The sequence below is a fragment of the Manis javanica genome, chromosome 11 (genome assembly GCF_040802235.1).
Source record: "Manis javanica isolate MJ-LG chromosome 11, MJ_LKY, whole genome shotgun sequence".
Lineage (NCBI taxonomy): Eukaryota > Metazoa > Chordata > Mammalia > Pholidota > Manidae > Manis > Manis javanica.
Window position 1 is genome coordinate 103,217,161 of NC_133166.1, and position 13,910 is coordinate 103,231,070.

Consider the following 13,910-nt stretch of genomic DNA (forward strand, 5'->3'; position numbering starts at 1 on the left):
CAATTAATATTAACCCCTGTTTAGTGTTTACTGAAACTCAGGCCTGCTGCAGACTCCGGCCCAGGTCCCTCAGCAACCTGCCTCAGGGACCCAGGCACAGCCCTGGTGTCCCTTGTTCCAAAGCTCCCTCGTTCTAGCCCCTCTCATGCTGTGTCTGTCTCTCTGTCTGTCTCCCACTCTGTCTCTCTTGGTGCGGTAAGATATACATAACACAAAAATTACCATCCTAACCAATTCTAAGTGACACCGTTCAGCGGCATCAAGTACAAATTCACATTGTTGTGCAACCATCACCACCATTTAGCTCTTTTCACAGTGAAAACATTTAGAAAGACTATGCAGTGTGACAATCATAATTTTACTTGTATCAGTACACAGTGTAAAATAGCAAAGTATCTACACAGAAGCACTGGGTGGGGTCCAGGGCACCTTTGGTCGTTTTTCTGGCTTGAAAGAGTATCAGCAGCCTGTCCCTGGGTGGGACCCGGAGGCCACATTGTGCTTCCTCCTTGAGCCCTGGAAACCCTGGCCCCAGGAGGCACCCCCTGGCTGATGACTTGTGTAGTAATAGCACTCCACCTCATTCCATCCCGGTTTCCTCCTTATCCATTGTCTAAGCCACTCTGGGCTTTCCCACCTCCTGTCCCAGTGATGGGGATCCTTTAGGATTCTGCAGAAGCCCACGTGGTCCTTCCTTCCTTCCTGTGCTTCTGCTGAGAGTCCCCCAAAGCAGAATCAGCTCCGGGGATGTCACAGCGCTGGAGCTCCGGGCTTTTTAAAGGCCCTGCTCTGAGAGGTGGGGCTGCTCCCGCTATTTATAGGGACAGAAATTCCTGTTCCCAGCTCCGAGTTCCTGACACAGAGCTGGGCCTACTCCCCAGCCACTCGGGTAGGTGGTCACCTCTGTCGTTCCCTCTCTCTCTCGCTTCCCACCACTCCCTCCCCGCCCCCGCCCCATCCCGCGTGTCTTCAGAGTTCTGAGAAGGAGCGTGGGCCAGAGTCGCCTTGAAGAAGCTCTCGGGCAATGCAAAAAGCTCTTGCCGGTTCTTAGGCTGGAAATGCGGCCTTGGCTGGCCCTGCCTCACTTCGGGGCTGGGGCTCATCCCACCAGGAGCGGGGGCCCTTCGGGTCCTCAGCCTGTACCACCACCCCGCCTTCGCCGGGCTTCCAGCCGGAGGGACCCTCCTTATCCTGGGCCTGCGGAGCCAGCTCTGGAACTGGTTGGCTCCAAATGCCAGCCTGGTACCCCCACTGGCAGCCTCTGCCCGGCAGACGCCCCTAGCCAGCATCGGGCAGTGCCAGCAGGGCCTGCCAGCAGGGCGAACGTAAGTGCCATTTGTGTCTGTGTGCAGCCAGTGAGTGGCACTGAAAGGGCATGAAAATGGCCTTCAGTAGCCACTCTGTTCCCCCACCCCCACTTTCCCCTCCTCTCTCTTCTCTTTATCGCTTCCTCACTCTCACTTCTGTGGGTTAATTGCTGACAGTGGTACTACTGTTTTGACTGGGACACAGGCACGAACTTGGCAGAGCCAGGGCCTCACATGCCAACTGGCCTCACTGCTGCCCTCCCCTCCCTGTGCCCCCTCCATGCTCACCCCGAGGAGCACGCCTAAAGAGAAGAGGGGTCACTCAGAGGAAACAATCTGGATGGTCGAATGAAGAGCTCGGTTGCTGCTTTTTGCTGGAGGGCAGGGAGGGCAGGAGACTAGCCTGGGGGAGGTTGAGAGGTGAGGCATTGCCTACTACCTGGAAGCAGCTGTTGGCACCCCCGTTACCGGATGCAGCTCAGCCCTCCATCCGAGCTGCAGCTTTATTCCCTGGGGGTGGCCTCCCCTAGCAGCTTTGGGCAGGCCTGTCAGGCAGAAACCTGTCATGCACCAGCTACCCGCCTACTTCCTCCTCCCCTGGGCTGCTGGCCTAGTCTGAGGGCTGCTTTGGAACTCCTCAGGGGTGACCGGACATCTCTTCAGTGGGCAACAGTCGGGGGTCTTGTCTGAGAGAATCCCCACCACCACACGCATTTTCTTGGACAGGAAGCAGGGGCCCAGGCAGGTCCCCTGACATTTCAGCTGCTCAGAACCAGAAGACTCCAGAGCCAGAAGGAGCGAATAAGCCTTCTACCAGGTTCTCTCCTGCGCAGAGCTCTCCTTTGACACTTTCTTCCTCAAATAGCATTGACCGAGAAGGCATGTGTATCTGAATCATCACCTCCATCTGAGGGCTCTCGGTTTCTCTGCTTTGGGTCCTGGGGCTTGTCTGACTGCTGAGGCCCTCACCCAGGGCCTGGCTGCCCTGGGGACTGTTTGGGCAAACACTTGCCCTGGCCTCAGCAGTGGGGAAAACCAGTTGCTTGCTAGCTGCCTGCGTGCCTCTGGGAGGATCCTCCAGGAAGCTGCGCGCTGCCTGCCTGCCGGATGGAGCTTATTGCACCCGGCCCCTTGGGAAGCAGGTGTGGCTGCGCTCCGCTCCACCTCACCTGGGTTTCCAGACTCAGTTGAGGCTCTTGAGTTCTCTTTTTCACCCTGGCTCTTGTTCTCCTAGGACGGCAGATCGATACATATTTCTGGATTTCTATTTTCTTGTAACCCCTTTCACCCAATGTTGAATGCCTAGAAAGTTATGACCCTTAAGAGTTTAAGAATTTAGATCTGGGGACAGCCCGTGGGAAAGGGGAGGTCAGGAGGGAAAAGGCACTGAGTCAGCTGCTCTTCTCTTAAAGATGGGCTCCCGGCCCCACGCCGTCACCAATGGCCATGAGTTGTTTGAGGTCTCAGAGGAGAGAGATGAGGAAGTTGCTGCGTTTTGCCACATGCTGGATATGTAAGAGTTAAAGAATGGGGGCTTGGGAAAGGTTGTGGGAGTTGGGGAGGAGGGTCACCCCATCCAGAACTTTCTCTAGGAAGGACAAAGAACCACATTTAATAAATCTCAGTTCATAGGTGTGGGATGCTTCCTATAGCAGGTGTTTGTGAAATCTTGGAAGTTTCGCATTTTTGACAATATCCCTGAAACCTGGATCTGACAGACAATCCCAGTTGCTCCAGGCCCAGCTGCCCTCATGCACAAATGCATCCCAGCTGGAGATAAGAGTGTTATCTGGAGCTAAAAGAAAGGAAATGGATTCAGAAAATTTTTCCACTGAACTAAGCGTGGAAAGCTTTGTCATTTTAGAATATTCCTACTGGTCAGCTGGGCTTGGGAAACTTTGCAACCGTGGCAACAGTGTCCAGAGAATGGCTTCTCAGTGCTGCCTTCCCACTGCCCCCTCCTGGCCTGTGGGGCTGAGCGGGGACAGAGCTGACCCCTGGGCCCCCATGGGGAGGGTCCGTGCAGGCCGCCTGCCGAGTGCCCTCTCCTGAAGGCACAGCGAGGGTCCTTCTCCCTCTCTTCCTGTACAGCCTTCGATCTGGCTGTGACATCCAAGACTACACCCTCACTGGCTGTGTCTGGAGTGCAGTGACCCCAAGCCCAGAGCACCTTGGGGACGAGGTGAACCTGAAGGTGACTGTGTTGTGTGACAGCCTGAGGGAGCCGCTCACTTTTACCTGCAACTGTAAGTTAGCGGGGGCGGGGGTGAGCGTCCCTTGAGGTGGGCAGGGATGGATGACTGTTTTGGATTGAAGGATCCTTTGGCTACAGTTCCCACCCTACCTTACAGCTCAGTGAGGGGCAGTGGGGAAGCTCCTTTGGGGCCAGTTTTTAGGGCCCTGATCACCTTTCCCACCTCCAAGCGCTGTGTTTGCCTGTTGATCTGGTTGGTGCTTATGCTGGCGAACACTTAGCCAGGAATGGGGGATCAGGGTGGGGACGCTGAGCCCCGCCGGCCCCACTGCCCCCTACCATGGCTTCCGCCGCCCCATCCCTTACAGGCTCCTCCACTGTAGACCTGCTCATCTACCAGACGCTGTGTTACACCCATGACGAACTGAGGGACATAGACGTGGGTGACTTTGTGCTGAAGCCCTGTGGGCTCGAGGAGTTCCTGCAGAAGTGAGTGAGCTGGCGGGACAAGCCGGGTAGGCAGCAGAGTTGGGAGGGGGCTGCACAGGGGTGGCACTGGGCTCCAGGCCTGGGCTGGCAGCTCCACCCCAATCCCACAGGCAGGACTGCTGCTTTCTGGACACACTCTCAGCCACGTCGCAGCTTCCCCAGGAGCTCTTGTCTTCCAGCGGGGTTGGCCAGCTTCCTGAGCCAAATCTGCTGTGGAAAGAGCTTGGAGCAGGGATTAGGCAAAGACCAGGTCATATCTGCTTACTGACTTCTGCATGTGGAGGGCTGTGTGTGTGGAGGCAGGGAGTTGTGTGGGGTTGTTTCTTCTGCCCCTGGACTAGTCTTTAGGGCCAGGAGGACTGGGCAGATGTGCCCCTGTGGAACCTAGAGGAGCAATCTTATTGCCCATTCCTCTCTATTTCCCTGCCAGCCAGCCTTTCCCCCAGCATGTGCCCTCCTCACCAAGGGCTGGCCTCCAGCTCCTCTCCATCCAGTGCCCTCTGCAGCAACCAGCCCATCTGGAAAGTCTGATGTGGCCCAGCTGCTGTGGTCCCTGTCCCACTTGCCCTGGGGCTCTGGAGTGCTGGGGCAGGAGGGGAGTTCACCCCTCAGGGGTACAGCTGTGTGGCAGGCTGTAGAACCAGCCCGAGGACAGCAGATGAAGATTAGAGGTCTGCTTCCCCCACGCCCAAGCTTCCACTTGCCCTGCCCACTACCCTTGGCTACTGGGAGGAGGCAGGCCATGGAGCGGCCTGTATCTCGGTTCTTAGGAGTGACTGCTGAGTACTAGACCACTTGCTCTTTCTCTTACCTCCAGGTCTAGGTGCAAGGATGGTTGACCTATGGCTTGAGCAGTCCTTGGCTGGTCTCTTGAGTCTTAGGGATATTGCGGGTCCTTTCTGGCTTTATGCCCTCCACTAGAAAGCTGAAGGGGAGAAGAGGGGCAGGGTCCCGCATGGCACAACTCTGGGGAGCACCGTTCTAACATGTTCCATGTGTACCTGCTTTCCTCCGGGAAAATAAGGGGCCCCAGACTCTGGGTCTCTTGGCAGAGAGCACCAAGGGGACAGGGACACAGCGGTACAGCTTGTTTGGGTCCTGGCTTGCCGCTTTCCAGTTGTGAAACCCTGAGCCTCTTTTCTTCCCTAAAATGTAGTGAGGATTAAATGTGAGGGTGACCCAATGAGCAATCAATAAATATTATATCTATCAGGAGGGACTGGTCCAGAGCGGAATGCGTGGGGGTCTGGATCAGATGGGCACTGTTATTTGCCCTGCAGCTCCCCTAGTCCGTCAGCTCCGAGTCCAGAGGTGATAGGTCAGCTACCAGGTGCTTGTTTCTTGCAGGACCAGGATGGGTCCAGAAGCATCATGAGCAGGTGGAATAGGGTCAGTGGGAGTGGGGTCATGCCCCTCCCCTCTAACTTGAATGCACATAGGAGGTCTTCCACAGAGGGCAAGCAAGTCCCCATGGGACCTGCATCCCTGTCCCCCATGCTTACTGAGGCTCTTCTCTTCCCTCCCACCCAACAGAAAAGTCCGGACCCCTGAGCACAAGACAGCTGCCTTGGGTAGGGGTGGAAGGGACCCTCTGGGGACTTCAGGAAGCTATTAACTCCCAAGGAAGCCCTGTGCTTTCCTACCCTTGCCTAGCAGGGAGGGGCTGATGCTGAAGGAGTGGTGGGTCCAGGATGCAGGCGGCTCTCAGATAAGAACCTTGAGACAGTCTCAGGGGAGGGTTAGGTTTCCTGCCACCTCCCCCCCACACACCACACTCTTCCTTCCTCCCAGAGCGCTGCCAACAGAGACATCCCCAGCTTTTGGCTGCAGTTCAGTCTTAGCAGCTGGGGCCTAGATCAGAGGCTTGACCCCTCAGGATGTACAGAAACCCCTTAAGTCCTAGCTGGACCCAGACCTGTGCACCTCTGTCAGCTTCTGCACCAACCCTCATCTTGGCTTCTCTCCTCTCCCCTCCATTTCTGGCCTAGACTCCCAGTTCTGCTGAGGAAGGAAGTCTCTTTCCGGCTTCTGTTACCCAGCTGCTGGGAGCTGGCCCAGGCCTGCAGTGCTGACCTGCAGGTGGACTCACTCTGCCCCCTCTGGGTTTCCTTCCTGACCGAGCTGTGATTGGGAGGGAGGAGAAGCCGGATCGTGGAGGGCCTCCCTAGGATCCCTTCTCTGAAACCTGGGGGGCAGCGGGAGTCTCCCCTGTGGCTGCTCGAGCAGTGGGAATGGCATGCAGGTGGGTGCTTGTCAGAAAGTTTGACATTGTCATTCACAGACAGGACCCACAGAGGGAGGGGAGAAGCAGTCTTTGAGGTGCTTGGGGATAACAGACCTGGGATCTGGGTGGGTTGCTTGGTGGCCTCGGCATCCTGGTCAGTAATGGTAGTGGGTGGGAGACTAGGGACCACAGTGTGGGGTCGGCATCACTCAATGAGCTCCACACCCGAGCCCGAGCACAGGCTGGGCTTCTACATGTCCTGTACACCGAAGCTAGGAGAATGGGGTTTCAACGTAGCCCTCCAAGAAGTCTCTCTGTTCCTCGCTTCCTCCAGAAGTTCCCACCTCTGGTGGGAACCAATGATAATGATCCCTAGGATATACCTAGGGAAGTCGGTGTTTATACAGATCAAGGGTTAAGCGTTATCAGGTGGATTCCCTTTGGATCAACTTGTTTCTGTCTCTCATTCTCCCATGACATATCCCAGGACCAACGTAAGGGGGTGTACTACACATACTACCCCCTCCCCCTTCCTCCTGTTTCTCTCTGCTCAAGGCTGAGGATGCCATGCCACTGTGTCCCCAGGATGCTAACGGTCTTGTCCCCCTCCCCCACCAGCAAGCACGCCCTGGGCAGCCATGAGCACATTCAATACTGCCGCAAGTTTGACATTGACATTCGCCTACAGCTGCTGGAGCAGAAAGCCGTGCGCAATGACCTGGCCCGGACGGTTCGTGCCCGGGGAGGTTGATGGCTGCCCAGGGATGGGGGAAGTGGAGTGGGCAGAGGGCGATAAGGAGCGGATCTAGTGGGAGTGGGGTAGGAACGTTGGGCTGGCATGAAAGCACCACCCCTCTGAATAGGGTACTTCCTACCCAGGTGGGTGATGGCCAGAGCCCCTCCACTATGAACTACCTCATCCATCTGCAAGAGAGGCCAGTCAAACAGACCATCAGCAGGTGAGAGCGCATGCCGTCTTGGGCGTGCGCCAGGCGGGAACTGTGAGGGGACCCCAGCAGATACCCCTGCTCACTTTTCTGCCAGGACCAAGGATTCATGTGTTGGGGTGGGGCCCAAGAGTCTTACAGGTGAAGACCCCCCACTCCAAGGTGGGTTACATCTTTTCCCTCTAGTACTTTGCCATCATTCTCCAGGTGAGAGATGACAGGCAGAAAGGACTCACTGTCCTTCTGCCTTCATGGGACAGAGAGAAAGAGTGGGAGCCGTTTAAACCAGAGGCTGATTCCTGAGCTGTGGAGAGGGAGGGAGAGAATGGGTCTCCCAGGACACTGGGTCTGTCCTGACGTCTCCTGTGATTTCCCCCTTCCCCAACTCCCCAGGCAGGCCCTGAGTCTTCTGTTTGACACTTACCACAACGAGGTGGATGCCTTCCTGCTAGCTGATGTGAGTACAAATCCCAGCTCTGGCCCAGCTGCCCAAGGTCCAAGCCTCCTCCTCTCCCCTAGTCCTCCTGAGATCAGCCAGCTTGAAGGGGCTGTGGACTAGACACTGAACAGCTGTCAGCCGAGCACTCCTTTTATTCTCCTGGCTCATAGACAAAGCAGGGCTGTGTAGAGGGCCCTGCTCCTCCGTAGAGGAAAGTCAGGCATGAGCCCTGATCTCTCTCTCTGGAGTAGGGTGTCTCCAAAGCTCAGAGACATAGAGTGGTCACCCCAGCTGCTGTTCAAACGGGCACTGGAGCGGGCATCCTGTGTGTAATGCTCAGGACCCTCCGGTTTGACAGGTTCTATGCGCTGGTGTTACAGGTGGAAACCCATCTGCAGGTGGTGGGTCCCAAAGATAGGGAAGGGCCAGGATGCCCCTCACGTGGACCCACAGGGAGCTATAAGCCTCAAAACCGTGACAGCAGTATTTGCCCCAAATGTCATGAAGCTAAAGAAAATCAGGTAGTGCCCTTCAAAAGCCACCCCCCTCTCAGTGACCCAGTGGACAGTGGCCGTGGCCTCTTCCCTTCTGGGGACTTCAGCCTTATATGTAGTTCAGCCCTCTACTCACCCGCTGCCAGAATCCCTGCTCCAGGAGCCTCTGCTTGAACATTTACTTTGATGGTGGGGAAGTTCTCCAAACATCTTTTCTGGGCACGTCTGGCCCTATGCTAGTGGCCGCTGGGGAGAGAGAAGCCATAAGAATTGTCTCAGCCTTCAGGGAACTTGTATTCCTGTTAGAAAAATGCCATACCAGAAAGCTGTTAGGAGACAGAACAGCGACGAGTTGATCAAGGGCTCTTGGGGAATTATGGAGAGGGGGACTGGTCAGTGAAACTTGTGGGAAAGAGTTTGATTTAAGCCTGGCCCTTGATTTGAATGTACGCAGGTAATCAGGGCAAGGCAGGCGAGGGAATTCCTGGTGAGAAAAGTGCAGGAGCCACAGTGCAGAGGGGGGCGTGGGGGCCTGGCATGTCTGTGGTCTGGCGATGAGGTCCGCCTGGGAAGTCCAGGTGGTAGTGTGGGAAACCAGGCTGTGCGGGCAAGTGGGCCTCAGTGTGGTCTTTGGCCTGCTTGCCATTCCCTGCGGATTTATTTTATTTAAATTGGATGCCTCTGGGGAAAGACTCTATGGGTGTATATAGTATAAGTAGACTTTAGCTGACAGTGGGAGGCTGAGAACCAAAGGAGGTTCGGGAAGCATGGCCGAAAGAATTGGGGAACCCAGGCGCAGCCCACGTGACTCAGTAGGAGTGAGTGTTGGCCAAAGGTGGGTGTTTGAAGACAATGCATGGACCCCACTAGTCACCCCTGAGCGTCATGAGCCCCTGCTCCTCCCCACCTGTTCCTGCAACCCCGTGGAGGTCGGGCTGAGCGCCTCACTGCCGCCTCCCACAGGTGGACTTCCCCCTCAAGGCCGACAGGGTGGTGCAGTCTGTCAAAGCCATCTGCAACGCCCTGGCTGCTGTGGAAACCCTTGAGATCACCAGTGCCCTCAACCAGCTGCCCCCCTGCCCCTCCCGCATGCAGCCAAAAATTCAGAAGGTAATGGGCCCAGAGCCTGAGCCATGGGAGGGAGGAGAGGAATATTCATGTAGAACTGGGTGATTAGATGCGCGTTTATTAACAGGCTCATCATTCCACCTCCATCTTTTACATGTGAACAGTTTAACCACAGGAGTTCTTGGGTAACGGATGCCAAGTGTGTCCCCTCTTCCTGAGAACAAGGCTGGGCTAGGGTCTGGCCCTGGGACTGACTGCCAAGGAGCCCAGGCCAACAAAGGCTTTATTCACAATCACTGAGATATTACCTGGCAGTTTGCCTGCCTATCACGGTGCAAAACCAAAGTCTCCCCTGAGCCAGGGGCTCCGGGGCTCCATGGTGAGGGCTGTGCGCCCTGCAGAAGGGTCCGCAACCTCGGCACTGTGGTCCATAGTGGACTGGCCTAAGGGTCAGAGGGTCTCACTTGGGCGGACACAGTGACTTTAGCCTGGCTCGGCTCCCTCTGTCTGTCACACACCATCATGCTATCCTCCCTTGGGGATCCTTGTGCCTCACATTTCAGTCCAGTCTGTCCAGATGAGCGCAGCTGGGAAAGCCCATCTTCCAGCTGTGAGGGACAAGGCCGTGGCCCTGAAGCTCCCCCCTTCTCCTTTATCCCCAACAGGATCCCACCATCTTGGCTGTGAGGGAAAACCGAGGTAAGGGAGCTGCTCTGTCTCTATCTAGTAGGGGTGGCCAAAAATTGTGGTCTCTGTCCAGATTCCACAGCTGGAGAGCACATTTCTTTCCACAAATGTTTTCTCATTATTTTTACCAGTTATTCCTGTGGTGTCCCTGGGAGATGGTGATGAGGTGGGATAATATCAGACTGGGGGTAGGGAGACAGAGTTAGCCCTGGGTTCTGGGTGGGAAAACTCTCCTTTGGGTAGGTTATAATTATTCTCCAGGTGGGCTTGGCTCATAAGCCTCATGTTTCCAATTCTCCAGGATGGGCTTGGGGAGAAGGTGAAAAAGAGTGTGTCACTAGGATTTCCCCTTGAGTCTCTCAAGCAGGACTTTGCCCTGTGGAGCTCATATCTCTTGATTCTTGGCCTGTGAGTCTCAGTCTTTTGGATTTCATGGACCAATAATATGTCTGCAATGGATTATTTTAGGGATCGACATAGAAATTGTCAGTTTTTATTTTGCCAAGCAATGACTTTTTTAAAGTAATGGACAATTATTCTGTTTTCCAAAAGGAGAAAAAAAAGACATTTAATAAACACAAATTAACGGTAATAGGTAAAAATAAGGACAGTGTTTAAAATGGAATGCCTGTCGTTTTCTGAGAAGCTCAAAACACACTCCTGCTTTTTCCTCATTTCACCACAGGTGGGTTGACACTGTGTCGGCTGTTAGAAAACAACTGGCATTTGGGGACAACCGTCCTAGAGTATCCCATCCTAGCCACTGCACGGCAATCAGACGGGGCTTGTGAGGCCTCACAGCCCTGCCTCCTGACCCTTTCCTTCCACAGAGAAAATCGTGGAAGCCCTGACCGCCGCCATCCTGGACCTGGTAGAGCTGTACTGCAACACGTTCAACGCAGACTTCCAGACAGCAGTACCTGGGAGCCACAAGCACGATCTGGTCCAGGAGGCCTGCCATTTCTCTGGGCCCCTGGCCTTCACTGTCTATGCCTCCCACCGCATCCCCATCACCTGGGTTACCAGGTAGGCCCAAGGCTGGGTCGCCTCTAGGGAGAGGGCTGAGTTGGACTTGGAGATAACTTCTGTCTGTGTGTGACCCCACTGTCCTAAGTTTAGGATCTGTGGCAGGTGGTGCACACTGGCTGAGAGGGCCAAGTGCTCGAGGGGGACGCTGGCTGGGACCTCTCAGAAGAGGGAAGGTCCTTGGAAGCTGGAGGAGAGGCATCACGTGGGCTCCCCAGGGCTGGCTGCGTTGGCATCCCTGCCCCCTCCCACCAAGGCCTGCTGATGGAGATGTGGCGACAGATGGCCGCTTCCCAGATCCAGTGCCTGCCCCGTGGCCAATGACTGTGCTCCCCTGCAGATGCACAAAGGGAGGAGGTGGGGAGGTGGGAGGTGACCCTTTGTGTGGAGTTCCCTCAGCCTGGAGGGGTGGGTGGAGGGGGAGTTCATTTGGAAATCCTCAGGCCTCTGCAGGGTCCCGGCATCCAAGGCCTGGGGGAACAGGCGGTCAGCTCCACCCACCGCCCCTTCCGGCCCCTCCGCCCCTCCCTTCCCCTTCTCTCTTTGTTCCGCACTTAATGTATTCCTCTGGGCGATTGGCGGAGAACAAAGGAGGCAGCCTGGGAAACCGGGGCCTTCTCTGACCTCTTCTGTCAGGCACCTGTCACGAGCCACAGGGACCCCCGTGTGTTGGCATTCATGTCGGCATATGTCGTTTTCATCCTGCACCCTTCTCGCCTGCGCATGCGCGCGCGCAGGGGGACACCGGATGGGCTGGGAGCTGGCTGTCAGGGGGATGCCGCATGGCTGGTTCCCAATAGAGGGAAGCAAAACCCCAGGCCCGGCATGGAGCCTGAAACTGGGCAGAGCAATCCAGATTGAGTCGTTCTCCTGGAGTACACCTCTGCAAATCCAACTTGGCTGTGCTGCCCGGGAACCCCATGTTACAGGCCCCCAGAGACAGAGGAGTTTTACCAGGAGTGACGGAGCTTGGTATAGGTTGGGTGACTGAAATGGGGTTTGGGAGCTGAGTGTCCTGATTTGCTCCCTTTCTCTTGCAGCTATGAAGATTTCTACCTCTCCTGCTCCCTCAGCCATGGCGGCAAGGAGCTGTGCAGCCCCCTGCAGACCCGGAGGGTTCACTTCTCCAAGTACCTCTTCCACGTCATCATCTGGGACCAGCAGTAAGCCCTCCCCAGACTCCGGTGCCCTGACCTCTGCTGGTCTCGACCTCCCGAATGTCCAGACTCAGACTACAGGTCCACGCCTGCATTAAACCGGGCTCTGTCACAAACCCTAACAAGTCATTCAACATCTAAAGTGTCCATTTTCCTAACTCTTAAATGGGCACAAGTATCATTTCTACTGCTCAAGTTGTTAGGAGACTCCAACAAGAAGTATCCATAAAAGCCCTCTGTAAACCATAAAGGACCATATAAATGTTAAGTATTAGTTTTAATAATATTTCATTGTTGGGGTCTACTCTCCCTCAAAAGGTTTAACTAGTCTGAGTGATTCTCATCCTCTCCTTTTTCCAAAGCTTCCACAGCATAGGGAGAGGGGACTGTGATCTCTCCCTTATAGATAGAGAGGGGAAGGTTGACCAGAGGAAAGAATAAAAGACTTGGAGCCACAGGAGTAAGGCTGTATATCTTGCCCTTTCTCTAGTCCTAGGTTCTCTTTGGCCTCTCTGTGCCTCAGTTTCTCAAACTGTAAAGTGCGGACATTGCTTTAACCTAGGAGCAGTTGTGGCACTAAAATGAAATAGGTTATAAATATCAATATGAAACCACAAGCACAAGATAGGACTAATCACCATTTATTCAGCAATAATTTGCAGTTGGGCAGGTAGGCGTCAGCCAAGCAGTGTCCTGATAAAGTCCCCTGCCTTTTCTGTGGCGCTCTCTCTTCTCCCTTCAGACACTCAGAATACCCCTCCTTTGCTGCCTCCAGCTTTACTTCCCCAGACTGACTCTACACGTCCTTATTTGCAGAGCAGACCTGCAGCTTCAGTGCTTGGAGTGCAGATTAAAGAGACCAAGAGGGTCCTTGGGGAGGCCAAGGATGCCAAAATAGGTAGATGGAGAGTCTGTGGAAATGCTGGGAGGGGTGGGTCTTTTTGTAGATGGACAGCTGAGGAGGCAGACCCTTTCTCCTATCTTCCCACTTGTGTAATTCTTAGAGCAAAAAAGGTGTAAATTAAGGGCTTTAATTAAACAACCACCACAGCCAGAGAGACACTTTGGAGGCAGAGGATGGCTACCTTAAATGGCTCTGGAGTTTCACCATCCCACTGAGAGTCTCTGGTCTCAGTTACTACTGATGCTAAGGGAGGGATGCTGCAGAGTGCTCCGGCCCAGATGGGCCTCCCAGAATTGGCCTTAGATCCTTTCCCAAGGGTATCAGAGGAATAGATAAGCTCCCCTGTTCCCTGATCTCTGCCTCAAGGCCTGAAGGCCTGGGCCCCTGCCCAGAGCCTCGTGGAAAGCATCATCTCAGTACATCCCATCCAGATACCCGCAGGAGACCTCTTGGCATCTTTTTTATCAAGACCAAGGCATGTGGGAGAAGGCCCTGCAGTGCAGGGTTCAAGGCACAGAGTGTGGGTGCTGTTAGCCTCCCCTTCTTGCTGTAGACATAACCACAGACAGGTCATTCAACCCAAAGTGGAGTAGTAACAGACCCACCCTCAGGTGTTTGAGAGCAGTTGGTACATTTCAAGTCATGTCCTTGGCACCATACCCAGCACATGATCAGTGCTTTCTTCTTCATCTCTGTCATCACTGTAGCTGGGGGAGCCCTCTCAGTCCTGCTTGCCCAGTTCCAAGTGACCGACACTGTGGCTGATACATGGAGACATTTGTGCATGAAAATACTATCTGTATAGCCCATTGCCCGTGCAGTAGGCACAATGGCATATAGCAAAAAGCACACAATGTGCACACACATTACTGGGTTCCCCTTTTCACCGATGAGGAAACTGAGGGGCACAGGTTTAATAGTTGCCCACAGTTGTGAGTGGCAGAACCGGGACCGGAACCCACACATCCCAGGAG

At 54.9% G+C, this 13,910-nt stretch overlaps 1 protein-coding gene across 5 annotated transcripts in view; it reads left to right on the forward strand.

Annotated features, from left to right (window-relative positions):
• The window catches only part of PIK3C2B (phosphatidylinositol-4-phosphate 3-kinase catalytic subunit type 2 beta), a 59,713-nt gene that overhangs the window by 21,650 nt on the left and 24,153 nt on the right, over positions 1-13,910 (forward strand). For 3 of the 5 annotated variants that reach the window (XR_012122931.1, XM_073217077.1, XM_073217076.1), the window contains exons 4-13: positions 2,720-2,820; positions 3,399-3,553; positions 3,870-3,990; positions 6,833-6,944; positions 7,094-7,173; positions 7,555-7,618; positions 9,058-9,204; positions 9,828-9,861; positions 10,680-10,875; positions 11,916-12,038. Coding sequence is in view for 4 of the 5 variants with exons in the window: in XM_073217077.1 (XP_073073178.1) it covers positions 2,720-2,820; positions 3,399-3,553; positions 3,870-3,990; positions 6,833-6,944; positions 7,094-7,173; positions 7,555-7,618; positions 9,058-9,204; positions 9,828-9,861; positions 10,680-10,875; positions 11,916-12,038 (1,133 nt within the window). In the remaining variant the exon portion in view is untranslated. Of the gene's footprint in view, positions 1-724; positions 890-934; positions 1,326-2,719; positions 2,821-3,398; positions 3,554-3,869; positions 3,991-6,832; positions 6,945-7,093; positions 7,174-7,554; positions 7,619-9,057; positions 9,205-9,827; positions 9,862-10,679; positions 10,876-11,915; positions 12,039-13,910 lie in introns of those variants that run through there. The other 2 variants (XM_073217079.1, XM_073217078.1) reach the window with 2 other exon arrangements.